Genomic DNA, 20,380 nt, shown 5'->3' on the forward strand with positions numbered 1-20,380 from the left:
CTACCTGAAGAACTCAGTGGAGTTCACAACGTATTCCATGTGTCGAATCTGAAGAAGTGTCTGTCAGATGAGACCCTCATAGTTCCCCTCAAAGAGCTCACAATTGACGACAAGCTGCGATTCGTTGAGGAACCAGTAGAGATTACAGATCAAGACGTTAAGATTCTCAAGCACACCAGAATACCTCTCGTCCAAGTTCGTTGGAATTCCCGTCGTGGCCCAGAGTATACCTGGGAACGAGAAGACCAAATGAAACTCAAGTATCCCCAGCTGTTTAAGAAAAATGCAACCACTACTGAGGCTGAAGCTACCGCAGAATTTCGGGACGAAATTCCAAATCAACTGGGGGATGATGTGACACCCCAGGAAAATCAGGAAAACAACGCAACTCAACTAGCTTCCTCAGTAACCACGCGCTAAATTTCGGGACGAAATTCTCTTAACAGGGGGAGAATGTGACAACCCTCAAAATCCCATGTATTCTGTACAATTCATTAATGATAATTAAAGTGCTTGACGACTGTGTGGAAATATTTAACTGCTATCTGATTTCTGTGTTATATTCACATGTGCGTGTTAACATACTAGTAATATGCAGAAAACCTGACTAAATGGTCCTGAATATTTTCCTATATGTTAGAAATTTATTTCATTACAAAAATATATAAATAAGACACTTTACGGTACAATTAAACACTTTAACGGAACAGTATCCGACCGAACAACCGGACATTACCCGGGACACCAAATTTTTGTCAAACACAATGTGTAATTATTTTTAGCTAGTCGTGGTCCCCGTTTGACATAATACCCACTATAAATCAAATAACCAACATATATTATTAAGTTACTTACCTGATAACTTACAATTCCATTCTAGTTACAATTTTTGCAAACATACCCCCCCCCCCAAACGATTTTAGTTTTCTTGTGGACCCACCAAATGATCTTCACCATGCTTCATATATTCTACTTGATTTTATTTCATTTCTTTAATGGATCCTTGCTTGTAGACATCACCATAAAATATGAAGCAATCTTATATGTAAGGAACTCTAAGATTCATCATCATTCACTTAGATCACTCTCTCTCATCACACCTCCCTCTCTCTCATTCGGTCACCATCACCACCATATCTCCACAAAGATTTTTCTTCTTATTTTATTTGATGTCTTGCTTGAGGATATGAACAAAATATATTGAGTGTAGATTATAAGTATGGCAAATGAGATTTACAAGATCATTCTTCTCACACTTTACTCAACTTCACCCCACACTATCTCACCCTCTCCTCCCTCTCGGCTCACTTCAACCGCCACCACCATCACCATAACAACATCATCGTCGTCAATTTTGAGCTTCATCTAAGTGCTAGAAGGTGAAACTAAGGTGCTTGAAGTTGTGGATCATTAAGGAGCTTCATACATTGCTTTTTCACCATCATCTTCTTCATCTTTTTCACTAGAGATTCTCCCCTAGCCTTGTGCTAGTAGTAAGACACTCTAACACTCTTGATCTACATATTTATGATGGTTAATAGATGATTAATGGTTAAAAACTTATGAAACTCTAAAAGAACTTACATTAGTCTTGGATAAAAGATGAATAAGATGAATAAAGATAGGTGTGTAACTCATGTAGATCTTGTGTGATTATGATTAGTGGTGGATTATTTGATGTTTTGCTGATTATTATTGATGTGTGATGTTGTTGTGGTCACTAAACATAATTAACGGGATCAACCGAACACAAACTAGTAAGCTAGAGACCAAAAACAGCAATCTGTCCATACTTTACAGCCAACTTCAGTTGGCTGTAAACAGGTCATAAACACTACGAAAAAACTGATATTTTGACTCTAAAATGTGATATTAGGAAATACGGTTCTAATGGCACTGGAATCATAATTTTTGGACTTCGTTTACTATTTTTAAAAGGTCATTTTGTAACAACAGCTCAAGCTGCATTTTTGCTGCTGAAAATAGGTGTTATGTTTTTGGTCATAACTGGAAAAATATGATGAATCAGCTCATGGAATTCATACAGTAGATGACAACTGATGTATCTGTAATTACCCCACTGGAATTTCGTAAATCGGACGCTCGATGAATTTTAAATAAATTATCTCGTGGACTGTGGTCAGAAAAATATAAATCTGAGTTCAGTCCGGAAAATGAATTTTTATAAAATATTAGTAATGAACCGGACCCCGATATTTTTACACAATAAAATTTGGAACGTTTAGGACATTCTGTAAAAATTTGGGAATTTTTGGAATAATTTAACTATTTTATTAAAATGTCCGAAAACAGCCGGTTTTGAATATTAATGCTGAATTGACCTAAGTTGTGACTTGCGTGTCTAAATGTCGAGTATGCTATCGGTGAATGATCTAACATGTTATATGTGTTACGTGCAATATCGTATGTTTGTTTATGAGTGGGGAATGGATGGGAAGTTTATATGGGCATAAATCGTTAAAGTGTGTACCTGTTATGTGGTCGAAGTAATGTGCAAATAAACCATACGTAGGATGCGTGTTATGCATGAGAAACTGATTGTTATCCGTACCTTATTAGGATGTGATTGACCAACCTTGACTGTTAACTATATTTGAGAATCTAACCGAGCAAACCGAGGTGAGTTCACACTTTTCTACAAAGCATGGTAAATTCCCGGTGGGAATGGGAATGGGTACAGGAATAGGGATTCCTCGTCCTTTGAGACGTGTTCAGGAATGTAAATTCCTCGTCCTGTTGGGACGTATTAGACTTACTGGACTAGAACTCTATCAGCGAAGTCCCTCCCTTTTTGTATCGACTTAATCGCCGAGGCTATGGCGAGCGGGTCATTAGTTAATAGCGTTATTAGGTTTAACAAACCTCACACCGTGCCAGTCGGACGGGCGTGTACTAATGGACTATGGCACGTCGGTGGTGATAGAACACCGACGCTAGGGCACAATTGATTTTTGTTAGTAGTCGATATGATAAACGAGTCTGGTAGTTTAAAATACTAGGGTAGCTCCCCACGGCCAAAGAGCCGGGCTGGATAGCCAGGGAAGGTAGACATGGGATGGTTAACTAATAAACGTTTTCGAACTATGGGGTAACCCCCACGGCTGGATAGCCGAATGAGATTAAACTATGTTTTTGGAAACAACTCTAAAATGGACAACCAACCGTGAACTCACTCAACTTTGTTGTTGACTCGTTATTACATGCTTTGCAGGTCATTAGATGCTATGGAGCTTGCATATGGAGGTGGTCGTTGTGGGATGCGAACTGATATGTCCCGTATTTAATAAATAAACTTTATGGACTTATGTTTTGAACTTATGTTTTATGCTTCCACTGTTAACCTAAAATCGGTTTAATTCCTTTTGGTCACCAATCGTATTGTGTTTGGTTTTATTTACTTAATTATGTTGTTCAATATGATTGGTGGCTCGATCCTGGTCATGTCACGCCTCCAAGCGGTGATACTCCGCATGGTGGATTTTAGGGGGGTGACACTTTCGCTAGCTACCAGCACAACGTGGGGAACGATCGACACAATTTAAACGCATGCCAGCACAAGTGGCGCGAGCTACGACCGAAGCTCGACGTTGAAAACCCTACTACGATAGCGTCCCGGGCGGTGATATAAGTCACGAAGACCGGGTGGCGGTGGCCAACATCCAGTTCCGGGGCAAGGAACGGAAGCCGTTTGATAAGCTCGCCATGTGCGAAATCTACCTAACTCTTTAGGCTTTTTTTTTTAATTTTGTAATCCTTTTTTTTGTAGAATTTTGTAATTTCGAGGCACTTTTAATAATAATTTTAGGCTTTTTTTTAATTCTGTGTGTATTTTGTAATTTTAGGTTTTTTTAAATTTTTATAAAACTGGCCAACCCACGCGGGCTAGCCATGCCCCGCCATACCGACCCAACACGTCACTTACAAGCGGAGGGCTCGAAGTCCACGTGTCAACGCATGCCCCAAACCCCCGCCCCACCATACCCCACGGTCGAAAACACCAATGCCTTTCGCGCAACGCACGTCATTTAAAACACTAGTTTTAATAAATATTGTTTTCACCAACACTTAAAAAAAATTCTATATTAATTTTCTTTTTTAAACAACACATGAAAGATATTTATCTTTTAAAGATAGCAGATCATGTACAAGAGAGATTTCGTGTACAAAGTGTAGGTGAAAAACTCAGCCATGGATCTCTCAAGATCAATTACTCAAAACAAGGTGGTGACATTTTCATAAATATGAGGTTTAAACAATTGAAGAAACAAGTAGATAAAGAGTATTCTAGTCCTTTCTCACTTGAACTCACCCTGATTTTCAAACGGCTATAACTTTTCATACATTAATATATATATATTTTTTTTAAATTACACTGTATTAACGAGCATTTCATTCTTTTTAATTTGAGCAGCCTATTGCTATAGTTTTCTTAAAAAAAAAATTACATGCTTTTCAATACCCATTACCGGATTTGAATACCCAATACATGACTACGTGATTTTGAATACCTATTACGTGATTTCATTATAATAACCACATAATGTCGTGTATTAGAGATTTAAATCATTTAATCACGTAATACAGTATAAACAATCAAGTTTTTATTATAGAATGTGTAAGCACGTAATAAACATAATGGTAATAACATCAATTATAACAAATTATATTGAATGCGTAATCAAGTAATAGATTTATATTGAATGTGTAATCACGTAATGGTTTATGTTGAATTTGTAATCACGTGATGGATATTCAAAATCACGTAGTCATGTACTGAGTAATTAAAATCACGTAATCATGTAATGAACTAATGGGTTTTCAAAATCCTGTATTTTTTTAAGAAAACTTTAGCAATAGACTGCTCGAATAAAGAGAATGAAATGTTTGTTAATATGATGTAATTTTTTTTTAATATTAACGTATAAAAAAGTTATAGCCGTTTGAAAATTAATGGGGGGAAATTGTTCACTTGAGAAAGAACAAAAATACTCTTTATGCCAGTGACACTTGTCCTCTTCTAATTCTCGTGTATGCTTCGTACTTAACTAGGTTATAACCCGAAAACTTTCCGGGTAGGAAAATTTAATTTACAATAAATAAAAGTATATAAATAAGATTTTTAACCTCTAAAGTATCCTCTTTCCCTTATCTCCACCACAAATTTTTAATTCTGTTTCTTGAAGTTTTTCTAGTTGCAAAGAGCCATAAAAACATACAAAAGCAAGATGAGTATATGTAATGTTTTTTTTTGTATATATAAAGGATAGGTTATAACCCGGGAACTTCCCGGGCAGGAAAATTTAATTTAAACTAATCATAAATGTATAAATGAAATAACAATAACAATACTAATAAAAAAACGAATACCGATATAGGTTCCGATTATAACAATACCGATAGCGATCTCAGTATCTACTTAACTTGGTTCATCACGCTATTATCTTGAATAAAACTAATTTTTAACAAAGTTTATACAAACCATGGAGAAAAAAATTACCACAGAGAGAGAGAGAGAGAGACGGTGACCATTATCCGATGACAAATTTAAAGTGCGCCAAAACCATAACTGAGTTTAGTCCGACAGTATATAAATCGGCAAAAATGTATAATGTATAAACATCTCATATGATAAACATAAACATAACCTTGTTGCGAAATTTGTTCTTAAATGAAGTTGTTATGTCAGGTATTACACTTAAATACATCACTTACAAAACAAAAAATTTGAGACCGCAACTCCAATTAACTATAACATATTATAAATTTAAAGCCTATACTTGATTTCATCATTTACTAAAAAGATAACAATATAAAGAAAAAAATAAAAAGACCTTTATACCAATGATTAATTGGATCACATAAAACTTGAAAATATTTGAGATGGTCCAAACAATATCAGAGCTGACTCGTATCGTTTTTTCAAATGAATTACTTTGCATCTCCTCCTTCAGTTTCGAGACACACTCAGAATTAATAGTCAAAGGGCAGATTGGGAATAGATGTTCTTTGAGAAGCTTCTTCATGAGTGTAACAGCGCCGCCTTTGCGGTTGTCGATCCGCCGACCCATAGATTTAATAAACCATCACATATACAATTAAAATTAAAAGTTGATTTTTAAAGAACACAGTGATAAAAATCGGAAATTGAAATCTTTGATTGTGAAAGAACGATTACAATTAGCGTCAATATAGGCTTGATCTCCAATGTTTAGGAAAGAACCCTAATTTGATAATAAAACATCGCCACCCTAATCTAACAAAGTTTATTAAATAAACCCATGTCTAACTGATTACCCATATAACAACCCTCCCCACTAATACGGTTTCCCATGTTGCTAACTTCTAATTGACTGGGTTAGTTGGATTATTTGTCAAATCCTTTAAAATTTCAGATCCACGTTCTGGGCTCCTCCAATTCGGCCCAAACAGATTCAACCCATTATGATTTGAAGTGGTGAGGTTTCTATCACACAACTTAGGCCTTTTCTTAGGTTTTAATTTTAAAACTAATTACCTATCATCAAACAAACTTAAATAAACAGTATCCCCATTAAAACATGAAAATCAATCTCAAAAAAAAAAAAAAAAAAAAGAATTTCAAACATGTCATTATTAAAATAATTCTAAAAATATTGAAGTTTCAGAAGAAACAGTCTTACTTTCATTTATCTTTCACGTGTGTCTTGCATCAGTTCCAATCCTTATAGCACATCATATAACTTTAGCACATCAATAACAACCATTATTCAACCACTAATAACCTAAAACCACACCTTACACACCAATAACCTAACACATAAAATCAAATATATCACATACAAATCCAATTAACAATCATAAACATATTCAACAGTAATAGTAACAGTTATTTGTCCACAACTGTTATCATAAATGTAATACACTTAAATGTTAAATGAACTCATACCTTTAGATCTATCTGGCGGTAATAATGTCTCCTTGATTCATATTCAATCCCTAAAAATGTAAGAAACAATTGTTAGTATTAATTTTAATCAAAAGGGTTGCTTGATTATTCACGCACATTGTCTTTTTTGGACCAAAACGTCTCAATACACCTCGCACTTTATTAAACAAAGAATTATGATTATAAAACACTATTGCTGAAATATTTATCAAAACCTTGAAATATGCATAAAAATAGACTTTATGGGTCTTCCATTCAAAAGTATGACAATATGACCCAATCTCCTTTTACCTACTCTTTTAAAGTTTTAATGACTTGCTAAAATAGTTTTGAGAAAAAGTAAACCAAACACTTTAGGGTCACCAGAGAGTCAAAATGTGGACTTTATTAGGATGCAGGGAATTGCGAACATAATATTGTATACAAACCTGGGAAATCCCTAATTGTAAGAAGAATGGTTAAAGAAGTCATTTGTGTGGGCCTTGGCTGGTTTCCACTTTCCCAAATTATTTACAGCTTCACCATAACCTGTTTAACGCAAAACAATTTTAACATCAGTAGAACCATATTTACAACAATAAGTAAGAGCAATGAGAAGCACAATGAAATCAGGCCATTGTTTGATTGACCCTTGTTGAGCTTAGGCTTCTTTAATCATCATCATCATCATCATCATCATCATCATCATACTAAGTATATCCCACCAATAGCAAAGCTAAGGTAGGGACTGAGGAGGTTAAGATGTAGACCGTCTTACCTCTACCCCGTAGGAATAGAGAGGCTGCTTCCAGTGAGACCCCCGACTCGATAGTAGTTTTGTATCAAGCCTTGGACATAAGGCACATAACACTCAGCAACTGAGACAAACGCCGATTAGTGCATGTACCCCTTGTCTTTCGGCTATCAGCGCCACCACATGATGCATGATTAACCATCCCCTCTTTTAACGTTATTTTCACGAAATTAGTAAAACAACGTTAAAATTAGAGCACTTTCACTTTTGCCCCCGAGCGCCCACACATATATGCATTACATGAGCATACCGCAAGCGAAGCATAACCCTCTAAATATACCTGATATTAAAATTGTAGCACCTATAAATTTCTATATGTACAGTAGCTACATGTTCTAAGAATGCTTATGTGAAATTTATTTTGTAATAGATTATTTAAAAGATAGAAATAACGATTATTTTATAATCTATATTAAAAAGTAACTTTTAAATATCACGTGAGATACCACTTGGAATACACAACTCTAAAAATTTTCAAAAACAATTTACTCTAAAATTGAACCTATTTTTTTTTTTATAAAGAAAATTGAACCTAATTTAAAATGGAAAAAATAACAAATGAGGTATACCTGGTGATTGCTAAGTGCAACAACGAAGGTATTTCCAAGGATGATAAAAGGTGTGACAACTAATCCTCTACATAATAAAAGGTATGAATGTTAGTTAAGTTACTTTGAAGTAATATACAAAGAGAAAAACATGCTGCAGATTGTAAAACACACATACTTTATAGCCACTGCTTTGTTCAACCCAATGTAGGCATGTTCCATGTTTGACACATTTTAGGGCTCTACTCAAATCAATGTTGGAATGATTAATCAAATATAACACAATTAATTAATTATAAATTGAATTAGGTATGACCAAAAGGAAAAAAGAAAATCACTGGTTTATAAAGTGTTTTTTAGCTTTGTTTTGCATTTGACCTGTGTGCTTCATGGGACAGGTGGATGATTAGGGGCGGTTCTTAGTAGAGCCGTGGCAGGGCCATAGCCCGGGTAAGTTTTTCGGCCGTAGTGCTAATTTTCCGCATTTCGATCGAAATTTTTTATATATACTATGTTTGGCTCGGGCTTGTCCGAGTTTTTTTTAGTGCCCGTGTCTTTCGGCCCTTGTATGTTCAATGGGCAAGATCCGCCACTGTGGATGATATTTTGAAGGTGATCTAAATATGCTACCTTTAGAAGTAGATATAATGTTAAATAAATAAAATATTATGAAATGCTATATGTCTTGGGTAGGTCTGGTTCACAGTAAGAATTTTCTTACAACTTCAAACATCAAAAACATATCAACTCACATAAAACTTTTGTAAATATATGTGGTGATAAACCAAACAGTATACCTATTGTAGAGTTGATTTTCTCCTATACTTGTTGCAAGTTTGAGGCAATGAATGCCAACACAGGTCGTGCCTTATCACCTCATATTAATAATCAACACTATCTAAACACATAAAACTTTTAGTAAATATTTAATTGAGCCGTTGTTGGGAAACTATAACGACCGGAAACAGTTGCAATCATGACTGCAGAAACTGATCTAACAACAAATGGAACATGCAAGTGAAGAGGGGACTAACCAAAAGTCAGCCGGAGCATCACCGTAAATCTAACGCCATCGCCGGAGGCGGCGCCTTGGTCTTCAAAACACCATCATTGACGCTTTATATTCGCGCGCAGAATTCCTTGATAAATCTTTTTTTTCTTGAGCCTCCAGTAACAAAAATTGGATTTGAGTGAAACTCATCATTTTCATTTAAAGGTTCTAAATTCAAGTCATTAAGGTACCTGCGGGATGACTGCATGATGGTTACATCTTTTAGAGGTAATTTTTTTGCTCGAAACGAACCGGGTCGGGTTGTCCAAATCCTTTTCTCATGTCTTTAACAAATGCATAAGATAGAAATACAAAAACTAAATTAATTCAACGATAGAACAATTGAATTGAATGAACATGCTTATGTTATTCTTAAAGAAGTCATGAACTACAAACCAATTCTACATTTATAATCAAGAATCGAAAGAAGAGTGGCGATTCTAAAACACATAGTACATGGGCTGCATAAAAATAAACCTCTTCAGATACATAAAAATCTAAATAAAAACAACGAATGACACTTGTAAACTATCAAAACAACGCACCTCAGTCAGATTGACAGGTTCAGATAAAACAGCATGAGTATCCTTCCTGCATAAGAGTTTAAATAACCATAAATAAAGCTCTATGTATCAAGAAACAATACAACAAATAAGATGTATTCGATCTATTCATAAAAGCAAAAACAAAAATGACACACTTTTGAAGCCTATCAAGAATGAACACCAACAACTTTCTATCTGGCAAGGTTGTTGTAGGTCCAGGCTCTAATGGTGACCTTGCACATAAACTAAAATCAAATATTAGTAAACAAAACACCCCAAAATTACCTCAGATTAAAGAATATAATAAAAGGGCTTATGATTAAGACCATGTTCAAAAAACCCCATAAAAGGCCTCATAGCCAATTAGACTGCTAAGAAGTTAACACCAATAAAAATGAAGCCAAAAAATGTAAACCAAATCAACTGAATGAAAGTTATGAATCAATCATAAAATAACATAACGGTTCGCCACTAACCAATTATCCAGCAAACAAACAAACTGGAGCTATCCAACGACAAAATCATTTGTCACCTGCTAATAACAAAAAAACCACAAAATTAAAAAAATACCCACAAACAAAAATAAAAAATAAAGGCCAACACTAAACTTTATTTCAATTTCAGACATTGTTAGAAGTCTACAAAAGCATAAACATGTGCATCCAACAAATAACCCTAATTCAACACACAACATAAACTATCAACAATAAACTCACACAAATTAATAATGAAATGTAACAGAAATTAGGGATAAAACATACATCAGCGCCATCATCGAAGACGGATTTGCAACTGAATGCGATCTATCTCTTTCTTGTTTGCTGTAGAATGTGATTATTGGATCTGAGAAGGAAACAAAAAAGCAATTCATGTGATTAGAATTATAAAACAAACAAATCAAATCCAAAGAAACATACCATTGCTTCGATTAATTGGAATAACTTCTCTCAAAAAGAGGATACAACAATGGTTTCGGTCAGGGTTTGCTAAAAAGGGGAAAGTGAGAATGAGAACTATTGAGATGAAAGGTTATAAGGGATCTGACTGAATAACCAAAATCAAGATTAGCTGATGGTCGATCTTTTACATGATGGTTACATCTTTTACAGGTATTTTTTTTTTGCTCGAAACATAGTGTTTATTCAAGAAAAACGAAATTAGATTCAAAAAAATAAAAACATCAAATTCAAGATTCAGGAAGGAAACATGCCTGGACGCCATGGAGTTTACATCAAGACTGATGCTCATCTTCATCTTTAGATCGGCAAAGAAGAACGAAGAATACGATGAACTTGTCAACTAGGGTTTAGAGGGAATAGGAAAGAAAGTGGTCTGAATTACAGGGTAGTGCCTTTTATATAGATCCGAATGAACGGGTATAAGATAACCCGAAATCAAAACGGATCCCGCGTCCAATGTATACTTCTTTGTGTATTGAGCTTTGAGAATGAATTCCCTCCTAAAATCACACTCTCCTCAACCAATGGATGCCACATAAACAAAATTGCTTCACCATTCAATGACAAATAGCTCAAATCATCTCATTTATTAATGTAAATAGATATATAGATTATTGTCTTATACAAAATTCAATTCAGCCTCATCTTTTAAAATTATAGAAGATTGGACTTTTTTTCTTTGTTAAAAATGTGGTAATTTGGCCTAAAAACTTCGTCTCCTTAATTTTGATTTTTTGAATGGCTTTTATTTAGGTTAATTATACGAACGAGAATTGACCTTGCTACGTTGCAACGTTCGGATCCAAACCGGTAAAAAGCGAAAAAACACCATGAATTTAAGTGACTCACGTGACATAAAACATAGACGAATTTGAAATTATATCGACACGTATTAGAAAGTTAAGAGAGTCAAAAAAGATATTATGAAAAAAAGGGTAAAAGTGATAAATTTAAAACTCAAGGGTACCATTTCACTAAAAGACAAAAAAAGCCAAACTAAATTTGCTCACCAAAGTCAAAACCCAGAGAAAGAAAACCGGTGATGGTCACATTCAAAAACATAAAACCTTTGTGGCCAAAACAAAAGGTTTGAAAGTCAATCATAGGACATGTTCAGTGATAATTTGAATCTCAAAGGTACCATTTCACTAAAAGACAAAACTAAATTGACTATGTTTGACCACCATCCAAAGTTTGGTGGCCATAGTCAAAACCCAAAGAAAGAAAAGGTATGGTGGTCACATTCAAAAACATAAAACCTTTGTGGTCAATGACCACCATCCAAAGTTTGGTGGCCAAAGTCAAAACCCAAAGAAAGAAAAGCTATGGTGCTCACATTAAAAAACATAAAACCGTTGTGGTCAAAACAAAAGATTTGAAAGTTTATTGTAGCTAAGGACTTGTTCTTTTTATATATAACTAGATTTTCCCTCGCGCTTCGCGGCGGAAATGTGGTTGTTTTTCCCACGCATCGCAGCAAGAGTTTGGACATTATTAGTTTCGCTTGCCAAAAAACATCAAAGGAAACACCAATACAGTACTAGCAGCAATGTTGTTCACCCATAAGCGGTTGAGTTCGTCATGATTGTTCTACGTGTTATAGTTAAAACTATTTATGTGTTATAGTTAAATCTATTTATACGTATGTAAGTATCCTTTATTTAAATTATTTTTCTAACATAATAAGTCTTAAAAGTAACTTTAAACAATTTGTTTAACGTTTGAAATTCATATAAGTTTTTGAAAATATTATTGTTAGTAGCATGCCTATTTTAATAAAGTTATATAAATAAAGTATGGGTTAGATGTTAGCATACCTCAAAAAGGGGTAGCGGCGCAGCTTGTTGCCCGTTTACCAACTATCTCGATGTAAAGTCGGTAATTGAATCTACTTGTGTTAATTTAATAAAGTTATATAAATAAAGTATATATGGATACCATGCTCAAGCATTTATAGCCTTTCAACGCATCATCAAAATTAATCTGAAAATCGTTTCGAATTATATTGGATTAAATGGAGTATTACAATTTTCTCTTTCAACTTTTGGTGTCTACACCAAATCTAAATAACCTTCCAATAAAAATAAACAAAAAACAAAGCATTATAGAGATGGCAACTCATAGCTGGTAGTCACTCCTCACCAATATTTTGCTTTATTCTACTAATTATTAATTGAAAACTGCCGAACCATAAAACAAATCCAATAAATCTCTACAGAAACCACTTTCTCAAGCACCTTCACTTCTACCACCAAAGTACCACACCACCGTTGTCTTTCTTTCTATATAAAAAAAAAAAAAACCAGACACAAACGCCACCCTCATGACCTCACCCTAACTGCAACCACTCTCTCTCTTCTCTTGAAGAGCTTACCATTTCACCCACTCAAGCCGCCGTAGTAGTTAAGGTGGTGGATGGTGGGCTCTGTACAATTTCTGGCGAGATTAAATGTGGATAACCGGCAACCACCGCCGAAACCTAACAGTTAAACAACGTAGCTCTATCTCTCTCTCGGAGCAAACAACACCACCACAAATCGCCAACAATACCAACCAGGATATCCTTCAGATCCCTCTCCAAAGATAATAAATACTGTAATTTGTATTTTGGGATTGCTTATTTTAACCCTTAATATCTCAGAACTATAAACCCATGTGACTGTAGAAGAAATATGCAAAAGTGAAACCGAGGAGAGGGCGAAAATGAAACTTTGAAAAGTTAGGTGGCTAAAGTTAAGAAGGAGACACATCCCTGACGCAAACCATCGATGTAAATTGATATATATAATAATGACACACATGGTTTATTTGTATTCTAAGTTTGGTAACCGACTATTATAAGTTACATTCTTGATTCCTGCTTTCAATTAAACATACTATGAATTCTAGATTTTTTTTGAAAAAATCGAAATTTCAGTTACCTGTTTACTAGCTTTACGATAACCACATTAACACTCTCAAAACATGAAATTCCCCAAATGCCGCTGGAACTATCCTTTCTTCCTCGCATAGAATTATCACCGACTAGTGCAACATCTGACCTCACCTAAAAGATTAAAACCTAAACCTCACCAGATCTTGCCGGAAAAACGGAACTAATGGTGACGGGTTTCTCGTATCCTATTCCTATCCTAACCTGACCAACCTATCAATTTTCAATAATTCTTATATCAAATTCTAGAAAAAAAAATCTAAATAAAACTGTATATTCGGATTTTACTAAATATTAGATATTATAAATTACATATAAAAATTTAATGTTAAATACAAATTTAGAAAGTGAAAAAAAGAAAAAGAAAGAAGAAATCAATTTTTGAAAGGACTACACTTACCTTTAGACCATATGTAATGGGGCTTTATAAGGGTATGAAAGATTTTGATAATGTCCTTACACCATTACTCATGGGCATTATAGGGGCATGAAGAGTGAGGGGCATTTCTATAATAATGCCCAAAGAGAAGAAAAATAATGGAAAGTAATAAATGAAATGGGCATTAACCATTACACCTTTTTTAAAAGGGCATTATGATGATGATGTGGTGAAAAATGCCCCTTAGTGGGCATTAACCATTACCTATGGTCTTATTGTATATATATATTTGTTCTTTAAACAATCCAATTTTGTATGAAATTTTTATCGAGTACTGGTGAGTATAACTTGCTGAACATGCAAATTATAATTAATAACGATGAATAAGAAATATATAGCCAACTTAACATTGTTACATGTTTAAAGTTTATGTCAATGAATATAGACATGCCTCTTTTTATCAGAAGATATAAAAGACTACGAGTTTAATAAGAATTTTAAATGTAAAATTACAATGATATTATAATCTAATTGAGTTGATCTTGCAGGTTCGGTTCTTCGTGTTATTAACAAGATCTAAGCGTGGTTACAGTGTCCGGCCACTTTTTGGATTTTCAGATATATTTATATAAAGGTTAAATCTATACGGGGATGCCAATGTAGCCCAAACCCAAAAGCCCAAATAGTCGATATAATAATTTTGATTGATTATCCGACGAACATGTTCAATTGCTATGTTTGTTTAAGCAAAAGTTCAATTACTTTCTATATACAACGAGATTCACTATTGAGGTGAAGACCCTCTCTTATAAAACGCTATCATAATGGACTCTTGATCTTACTGGGCCATGTCCAAATAAAGGTACGAACGACCGCTTTGGACGGAAGGTCCACTTTATATCATACCACTTCATACATATATAAATTATAATAATCATAAATTTGATGTGTATGTATATATACACTGAAATACGAGTGTACGATATGAAATTACGCACGTTATAAAACTCAAAACCCTAATCACACATGTTGAAAAACGATAATCACGCATATTGAAAAATCATAACTAATCGATGCATGTTAAGACACGTTATTGAGTAATAATTATATATAACCCTACAAAAAGTAACTTGGGGTACCTTATGGTAACTCAAAAGTTATGTCTCTTTACATCACACTCTTAACTAATACCCTTGCCTTAATAAACACATAACCCAAACCAACATATCCCAATATACACACCCCTTAGGGCACTCGGGGCGTATTCGGTGAAGCTCATCGGGGAGGTGAGATCCCGATCGGCAAAGCTCCGCCAGCCCTTCGGGAGAGGAAATCGGGGAGGAGAGATGGTGGGGAACCGGTGGCGGCTCACCGAGAGAGAGGGAGGAGAGAGAAGGCAGCTGTCCAATCAGGTATTTTCTTTTTTTTTTTTTTTTTTTTTTTAAAAAAAAACCAATTCACCTAATAGGGGAGTGGCGCCATCAAATGGGGGTGTTAGGGGAGTTTAAGAGGGGAGTTGACGTGGCACACGGGGATTGGTTTGGCGTAAGAGAGGGCACTCACCTATTAGGTGTGCACCCCCTTCACCCTTAAATATTACCATTTACCTCCCAAACCAACATGTCTCAATATACACACCCTTTGAATAATACCTTCGAATTAGTTAACACTTTTAATCTAAAATTAATTGAATAACCTTTTCACAATTTCTGAATCCACGTGACGATGGGATGCGTTGATAACGGCAATGGTGTATTAATTAAAATTTAAAATTAAATTAATTAAATAACCCTTTTAAAATAACAGATGTGACGGTATGAATGATATATTGGATTTTATATATCTACAATATAATATAAGAGTTAATTACACAAATGAGTCCTGTGGTTTATACATAATTTCGCCTTTGGGTACTAACTTATTTTTTTAACATGTTTAGGTTCTATGGTTTCAATTTTGTAACACCTTTGGGTACTAACACCAAAATTGGTTAACTAATGACTAAAATACCCTTGCATTTTTTTAAGTTTATCAATGTAACACATTTGGGTACTAACACCTAATTTTATTTAAGTTTAAATCAATTTTACAAAATCTATTTATTTTTTTTATTTTCATTATTTTATTATTTTATTATATCTCTTAATTAACATAAACTCTATTTATTTTTTTTATTTTCATATTTTTATTAAATTTCTTATTTAACATAAAATCTACTTGTTACACCAGTATTTTTTAAATAGATTTTTTAAATAAAATCTACTAGCTATATAGTTTTATGTAAATTAAATTTTCGTTTTCAATTTTGGATTGAAATGATTGATAATAATAAATATCTTTCATGTAAAAAATTTAAGCCTTTTTTTAACTCGTTTTTTTGTTCATTTACATTTTACTATTTTAGAAAGTATTTAATTTACATAAACCTATATAGCTAGGTATTTTAGATAAAACTATATAGCTAGGTATTTTAGATAAAACTAAAAAAATTTAAGCCTTTTTTTAACTCGTTTTTTTTTTTTGTAAAATAGATATTTAATTTACATAAAACTATATAGCTAGTAGATTTTACTGGTGCAACTAGTAGATTTTATGTAAATTAAATATCTTTCTAAAATAGTAAAATGTAAATGAACAAAAAAACGAGTTAAAAATGGCTTAATTTTTTTTTACATGAAAGATATTTATTATTATTATTATTATTATTATTATTATTATTATTATTATTATTATTATCCATCATATATATCCAAAATTCAAAACGAGTAAGGTTTACATTATTTTAAATTAGTAAGAAATTTAATTTACATAAAACTATATAGCTAGTAGATTTTATTTAAAAAATCTATTTAAAAAAATACTGGTGTAACAAGTAGATTTTACGTTAAATAAGAAATTTAATAAAAATATGAAAATAAAAAAATAAATAGACTTTATGTTAATTAAGAGATATAACAAAAATATGAAAATAAAAAAATAAGTAGATTTTATAAAATTGATTTAAACTTAAATAAAATTAGGTGTTAGTACCCAAATGTGTTACATTGATAAATTTAAAAAAATGCAAGGGTATTTTAGTCATTAATTAACTAATTTTGGTGTTAGTACCCAAAGGTGTTACAAAATTGAAACCATAGAACCTAAATCTGTTAAAATAAAAAGTTAGTACCCAAAGGCGAAATTAGGTATAAACCACAGGACCCATTTATGTAACTAACTCATAATATAATGTGAGGGTAGAATACTAAAAGGAGATTAGTTTCCTATAGAGAGAAGATGATGGCGTACAAAATCCCACCGCCGGTTATTATTTATAAGGGGTGTTTTGAAGGGGCACGACTATTCCTTCACCGGTGGTGTCTCCCATAGTTTTTTCAATCCCATTTATTCTCAACAACCGTTCTCTTCTCAATTTCTTCAATCTCATTTTCTCCATCTTCTTCTTCACAGTCTCACCCGCTATTCATTCAAGAACATCTATTCACCCTTCAAGGTACATGTTTCTTGCTTTTGTTGATTTCATGGTTGTACTTTTCCCCGTATTGTTTCCTAAACAGGATATATGTATCATGTTATCCATCAATTGTGTGGTCTTTGCTCTACAACTCTCACTTCATATTTATCTTCTATTATTTCTCCTTTGAACACAAGGTTTCTTTTGGTTTAAATACTTATGTGTAAAGATCAATTACTAAACGCTCTAAATATTGTTATTTGAATCGAAGTCGTATACTATGCTGATGCCTAGACACATAATTTGCGATTGGGTTTTTTAGTTTCTACTGTAAGTGTGATTTCTACTGATAATTCTAATCACTGTGTTAATGTGTTTGTATTATAGATTAATAGATTTGATGATTGATTAGATCGTTTTGGTTTGATCATATTTGTTTTTAGTCTTTAGGTTTCGTGTTTTTTAAGTTAATTGACATGCATTTGGCCACATACAATCAAAATCGTAAAGTGATTTTTATACCAGAACTATTAAGATCATTATGTGTAACTTTAATAGTTTTAAACAATATAACATGATCTATGTGTCCTTTGAAAAAGATTGGGAAATTAAAGGCCTTTACTCTGTTTTATAGAATGCGATTTTGATATTTTTCCTTACGTGGATGTTTCTTTAGTTTTTTAACTTCATTCTTTGTGTTGATTTACAATTGGATCTCATTTATTAAATTTGGTTTTGCGATTAAGTTTGCATACAGATGTGTCATTTCTTTGTCGATTAAGTTTAATCATCATTAACTCATTTTATCTTTGCATTACAGGACAGTCAACATGCCATTCGTTGAGATATCAGCGATTAGACCACATGATAATGCAAAGCCCCTTCAAATAAGAGTAATAAGAAAGTGGATACCGTACGAAAGTAGACAAGAGCTTTGCTATCTTTTTGTAGTTAACCATGTAAGCTCTGTGTCATATATTTTAATTTAGAGTAAATTACTTTTTGAGTCCCTGTGTTTTAGTGGTTTTAACCACTTGAGTTCAAAATCAAAAAGTTTAACGCCCTGAGTCCCTAGCTATTTATTTTATAACTTTTTGAGTCCAATTTTGTTCATTTTATAACGATTTGAGTCCAAAAAATTGGACTCAACAGGCTAAAATTTGGACCCAAAAGGACTCAAATGGTTAATAAAAATGCTTATAGGGACTCGGGTCGTTAAACTTTTTTTGCTTTTAGACTCAACTAGTTAAAACCACTAAAACACAGGGACTCAAAAAGTAATTTACCCTTTATTTTACTACTATTAATGCTATTGTTTTTCATACAAGTTGAACTGTTTTTTTAAATTAGGGAGATGCAATAGAAGCAATAGCCGATCTACATCATCAATCCCATTTTGAGTCACGTATAACACTACATTCTTGCTACACTATCACTGATTACCTATCAGACACTACAAGATCGTCCATGAATGTTGTACCCCATACAAAATGTATCAGACTTGGTCTACGAACGTCCTTTTCGCAATTTGATGACGACACCATCCCCTACCATTACTTCAACTTTGTCAACTACGATCGTTTAAAGCCCCTCATCGACAACCATCTTTTGCTAACAGGTATCTATTATTACATTAGCTTTCATTATCAAAATAATTCCTTTGATTAACCACATTTTTTTTTGTAGATTACATTGGTCGTATGGACCGAGTATCACCTATCCTTAATATGGCAGGCAACAAGCTATTAAAAATCAATCTTCAAGATCAAAGGTATACATAGAATTTTGGTCATACGAAAATAGTATCACATATCCTTACAAATATCCTACTTTACTAAACTCTCTGTTTTCTAATATCAATATGTCTTTGCAGCGGGAACTTTATTGAGGCCACCTTATGGGAGCAAATTGCATTTTCCTTTGACAGAGAAGATGCTTTACAAAAGCCTCAACCCGTGATAATAGCTATGACATCAATGAAAGTCACGGAGTATAAAGGTATACATAAAATTTTGACCATTCATCTACCATCACTTTTGCATAAACATACACTGTAATATCAGGAACACTTCAATTGGGATATACCAACGCAACTACTATTGTCATCAATCCAGATATAGAAGATCTTGAGAATGTCATTACTAGGTATAAACATACATTAACCTAATATATTTTTATTACTTAATAATGCTTTATAATATGTGTAATACTATATTATTAGGTTTGGAATTATTAGAGATCGCTCAAGAACATACCCATCTACTTCAACATCGATCATGTCTTCAGAGGATGTATTTGACCCAACCTCATCCACAACTTCATTAAACCCAAAATAATCAGACTTCTTCACATTCACAACTCTAATCTTCACTTCATATTCTCCAAACTCACGTCCAAGAACCCTAATTCTTCTTCCACTCATAACTTCTTCAATCTTTCACCAAATCGAATGATTCTTGAGCCTACTTTGTGTAGTTTTTTGAGAGCTACAAAACCACCATAATAGTTTTCATCAAATTTTGCTCGTTTGCAAGACTTTTGAGCTGTAAATTTCGGGTTTTGAAGGGTGTTCTTCAAGTTGCTTGATTTTCATCTTTTACTAGTTTCTCTTTTTCTATAACATTAAAGGTATGAACTTTACTTAAATTTGAGCATGATTATCATATGGTATGTTAATTTCTTTCGAAATTTAAAACTTAATTGTTTAAAAGTAGGTTGTTTATGATATAATGGTGATATGTTAGCTTGGTTCTTGTGTAAAGATGCAATATGG

The 20,380-nt window shown here is 33.3% G+C and overlaps 2 protein-coding genes across 23 annotated transcripts; one reads left to right on the forward strand and one right to left on the reverse strand.

Moving 5' to 3' along the window:
• Positions 1-5,758: 5,758 nt before the first annotated feature.
• Positions 5,759-11,294, reverse strand: LOC110868756. 22 transcript variants are annotated; one of them, XR_002552727.2, is made up of 12 exons: positions 10,645-11,288; positions 10,360-10,415; positions 10,039-10,128; positions 9,884-9,929; positions 9,744-9,799; positions 9,530-9,622; positions 9,322-9,452; positions 8,466-8,529; positions 8,309-8,375; positions 7,375-7,474; positions 6,947-6,996; positions 5,759-6,810 (listed from the first exon to the last, which is right to left on the reverse strand). XR_002552727.2 is itself a non-coding variant. In XM_022118009.2 (8 exons), exons 1-6 carry the CDS (start codon positions 10,752-10,754, stop codon positions 9,395-9,397), a joined length of 402 nt encoding a protein of 133 aa, XP_021973701.1. In that variant the 5' UTR covers positions 10,755-11,294; the 3' UTR covers positions 7,847-8,019; positions 8,309-8,375; positions 9,344-9,394. The 22 variants fall into 22 exon arrangements, 2 of the variants coding, with proteins under 2 accessions (XP_021973701.1, XP_021973700.1); XR_002552721.2 differs by having other exon boundaries at positions 9,735-9,799; positions 10,645-11,287; XR_002552730.2 differs by lacking the exon at positions 9,744-9,799 and having other exon boundaries at positions 5,759-6,061; positions 6,681-6,740; positions 10,645-11,286.
• Positions 11,295-17,485: 6,191 nt separating this feature from the next.
• Positions 17,486-20,218, forward strand: LOC118480465. Its single transcript, XM_035975332.1, has 7 exons — positions 17,486-17,646; positions 18,428-18,566; positions 18,958-19,225; positions 19,294-19,378; positions 19,481-19,605; positions 19,671-19,752; positions 19,829-20,218. Exons 2-7 carry the CDS (start codon positions 18,438-18,440, stop codon positions 19,941-19,943), a joined length of 804 nt encoding a protein of 267 aa, XP_035831225.1. The 5' UTR covers positions 17,486-17,646; positions 18,428-18,437; the 3' UTR covers positions 19,944-20,218.
• The last annotated feature ends 162 nt before the right edge of the window (positions 20,219-20,380 follow it).

This window comes from Helianthus annuus, chromosome 7, assembly GCF_002127325.2.
Source record: "Helianthus annuus cultivar XRQ/B chromosome 7, HanXRQr2.0-SUNRISE, whole genome shotgun sequence".
In the NCBI taxonomy this organism is placed as follows: Eukaryota; Viridiplantae; Streptophyta; class Magnoliopsida; order Asterales; family Asteraceae; genus Helianthus; species Helianthus annuus.

Bases quoted from the DNA above. Each gene is read 5' to 3' on its own strand.
- LOC110868756 (XM_022118009.2), bottom strand. From the start codon at position 10,754: ATGAATTGCTTTTTTGTTTCCTTCTCAGATCCAATAATCACATTCTAC. The intron at 9,930-10,038 runs GTGTGTCATTTT...ACTCTTATGCAG, and splicing joins ATTCTTGATAGGCTTCAAAA to GAAGGATACTCATGCTGTTT. The intron at 9,453-9,529 runs GTACCTTAATGA...TTGTTACTGGAG, and splicing joins ATCATGCAGTCATCCCGCAG to GCTCAAGAAAAAAAAGATTT.
- LOC118480465 (XM_035975332.1), top strand. From the start codon at position 18,438: ATGCCATTCGTTGAGATATCAGCGATTAGACCACATGATAATGCAAAG. The intron at 19,379-19,480 runs GTATACATAGAA...ATGTCTTTGCAG, and splicing joins ATCAATCTTCAAGATCAAAG to CGGGAACTTTATTGAGGCCA. The intron at 19,606-19,670 runs GTATACATAAAA...CTGTAATATCAG, and splicing joins GAAAGTCACGGAGTATAAAG to GAACACTTCAATTGGGATAT.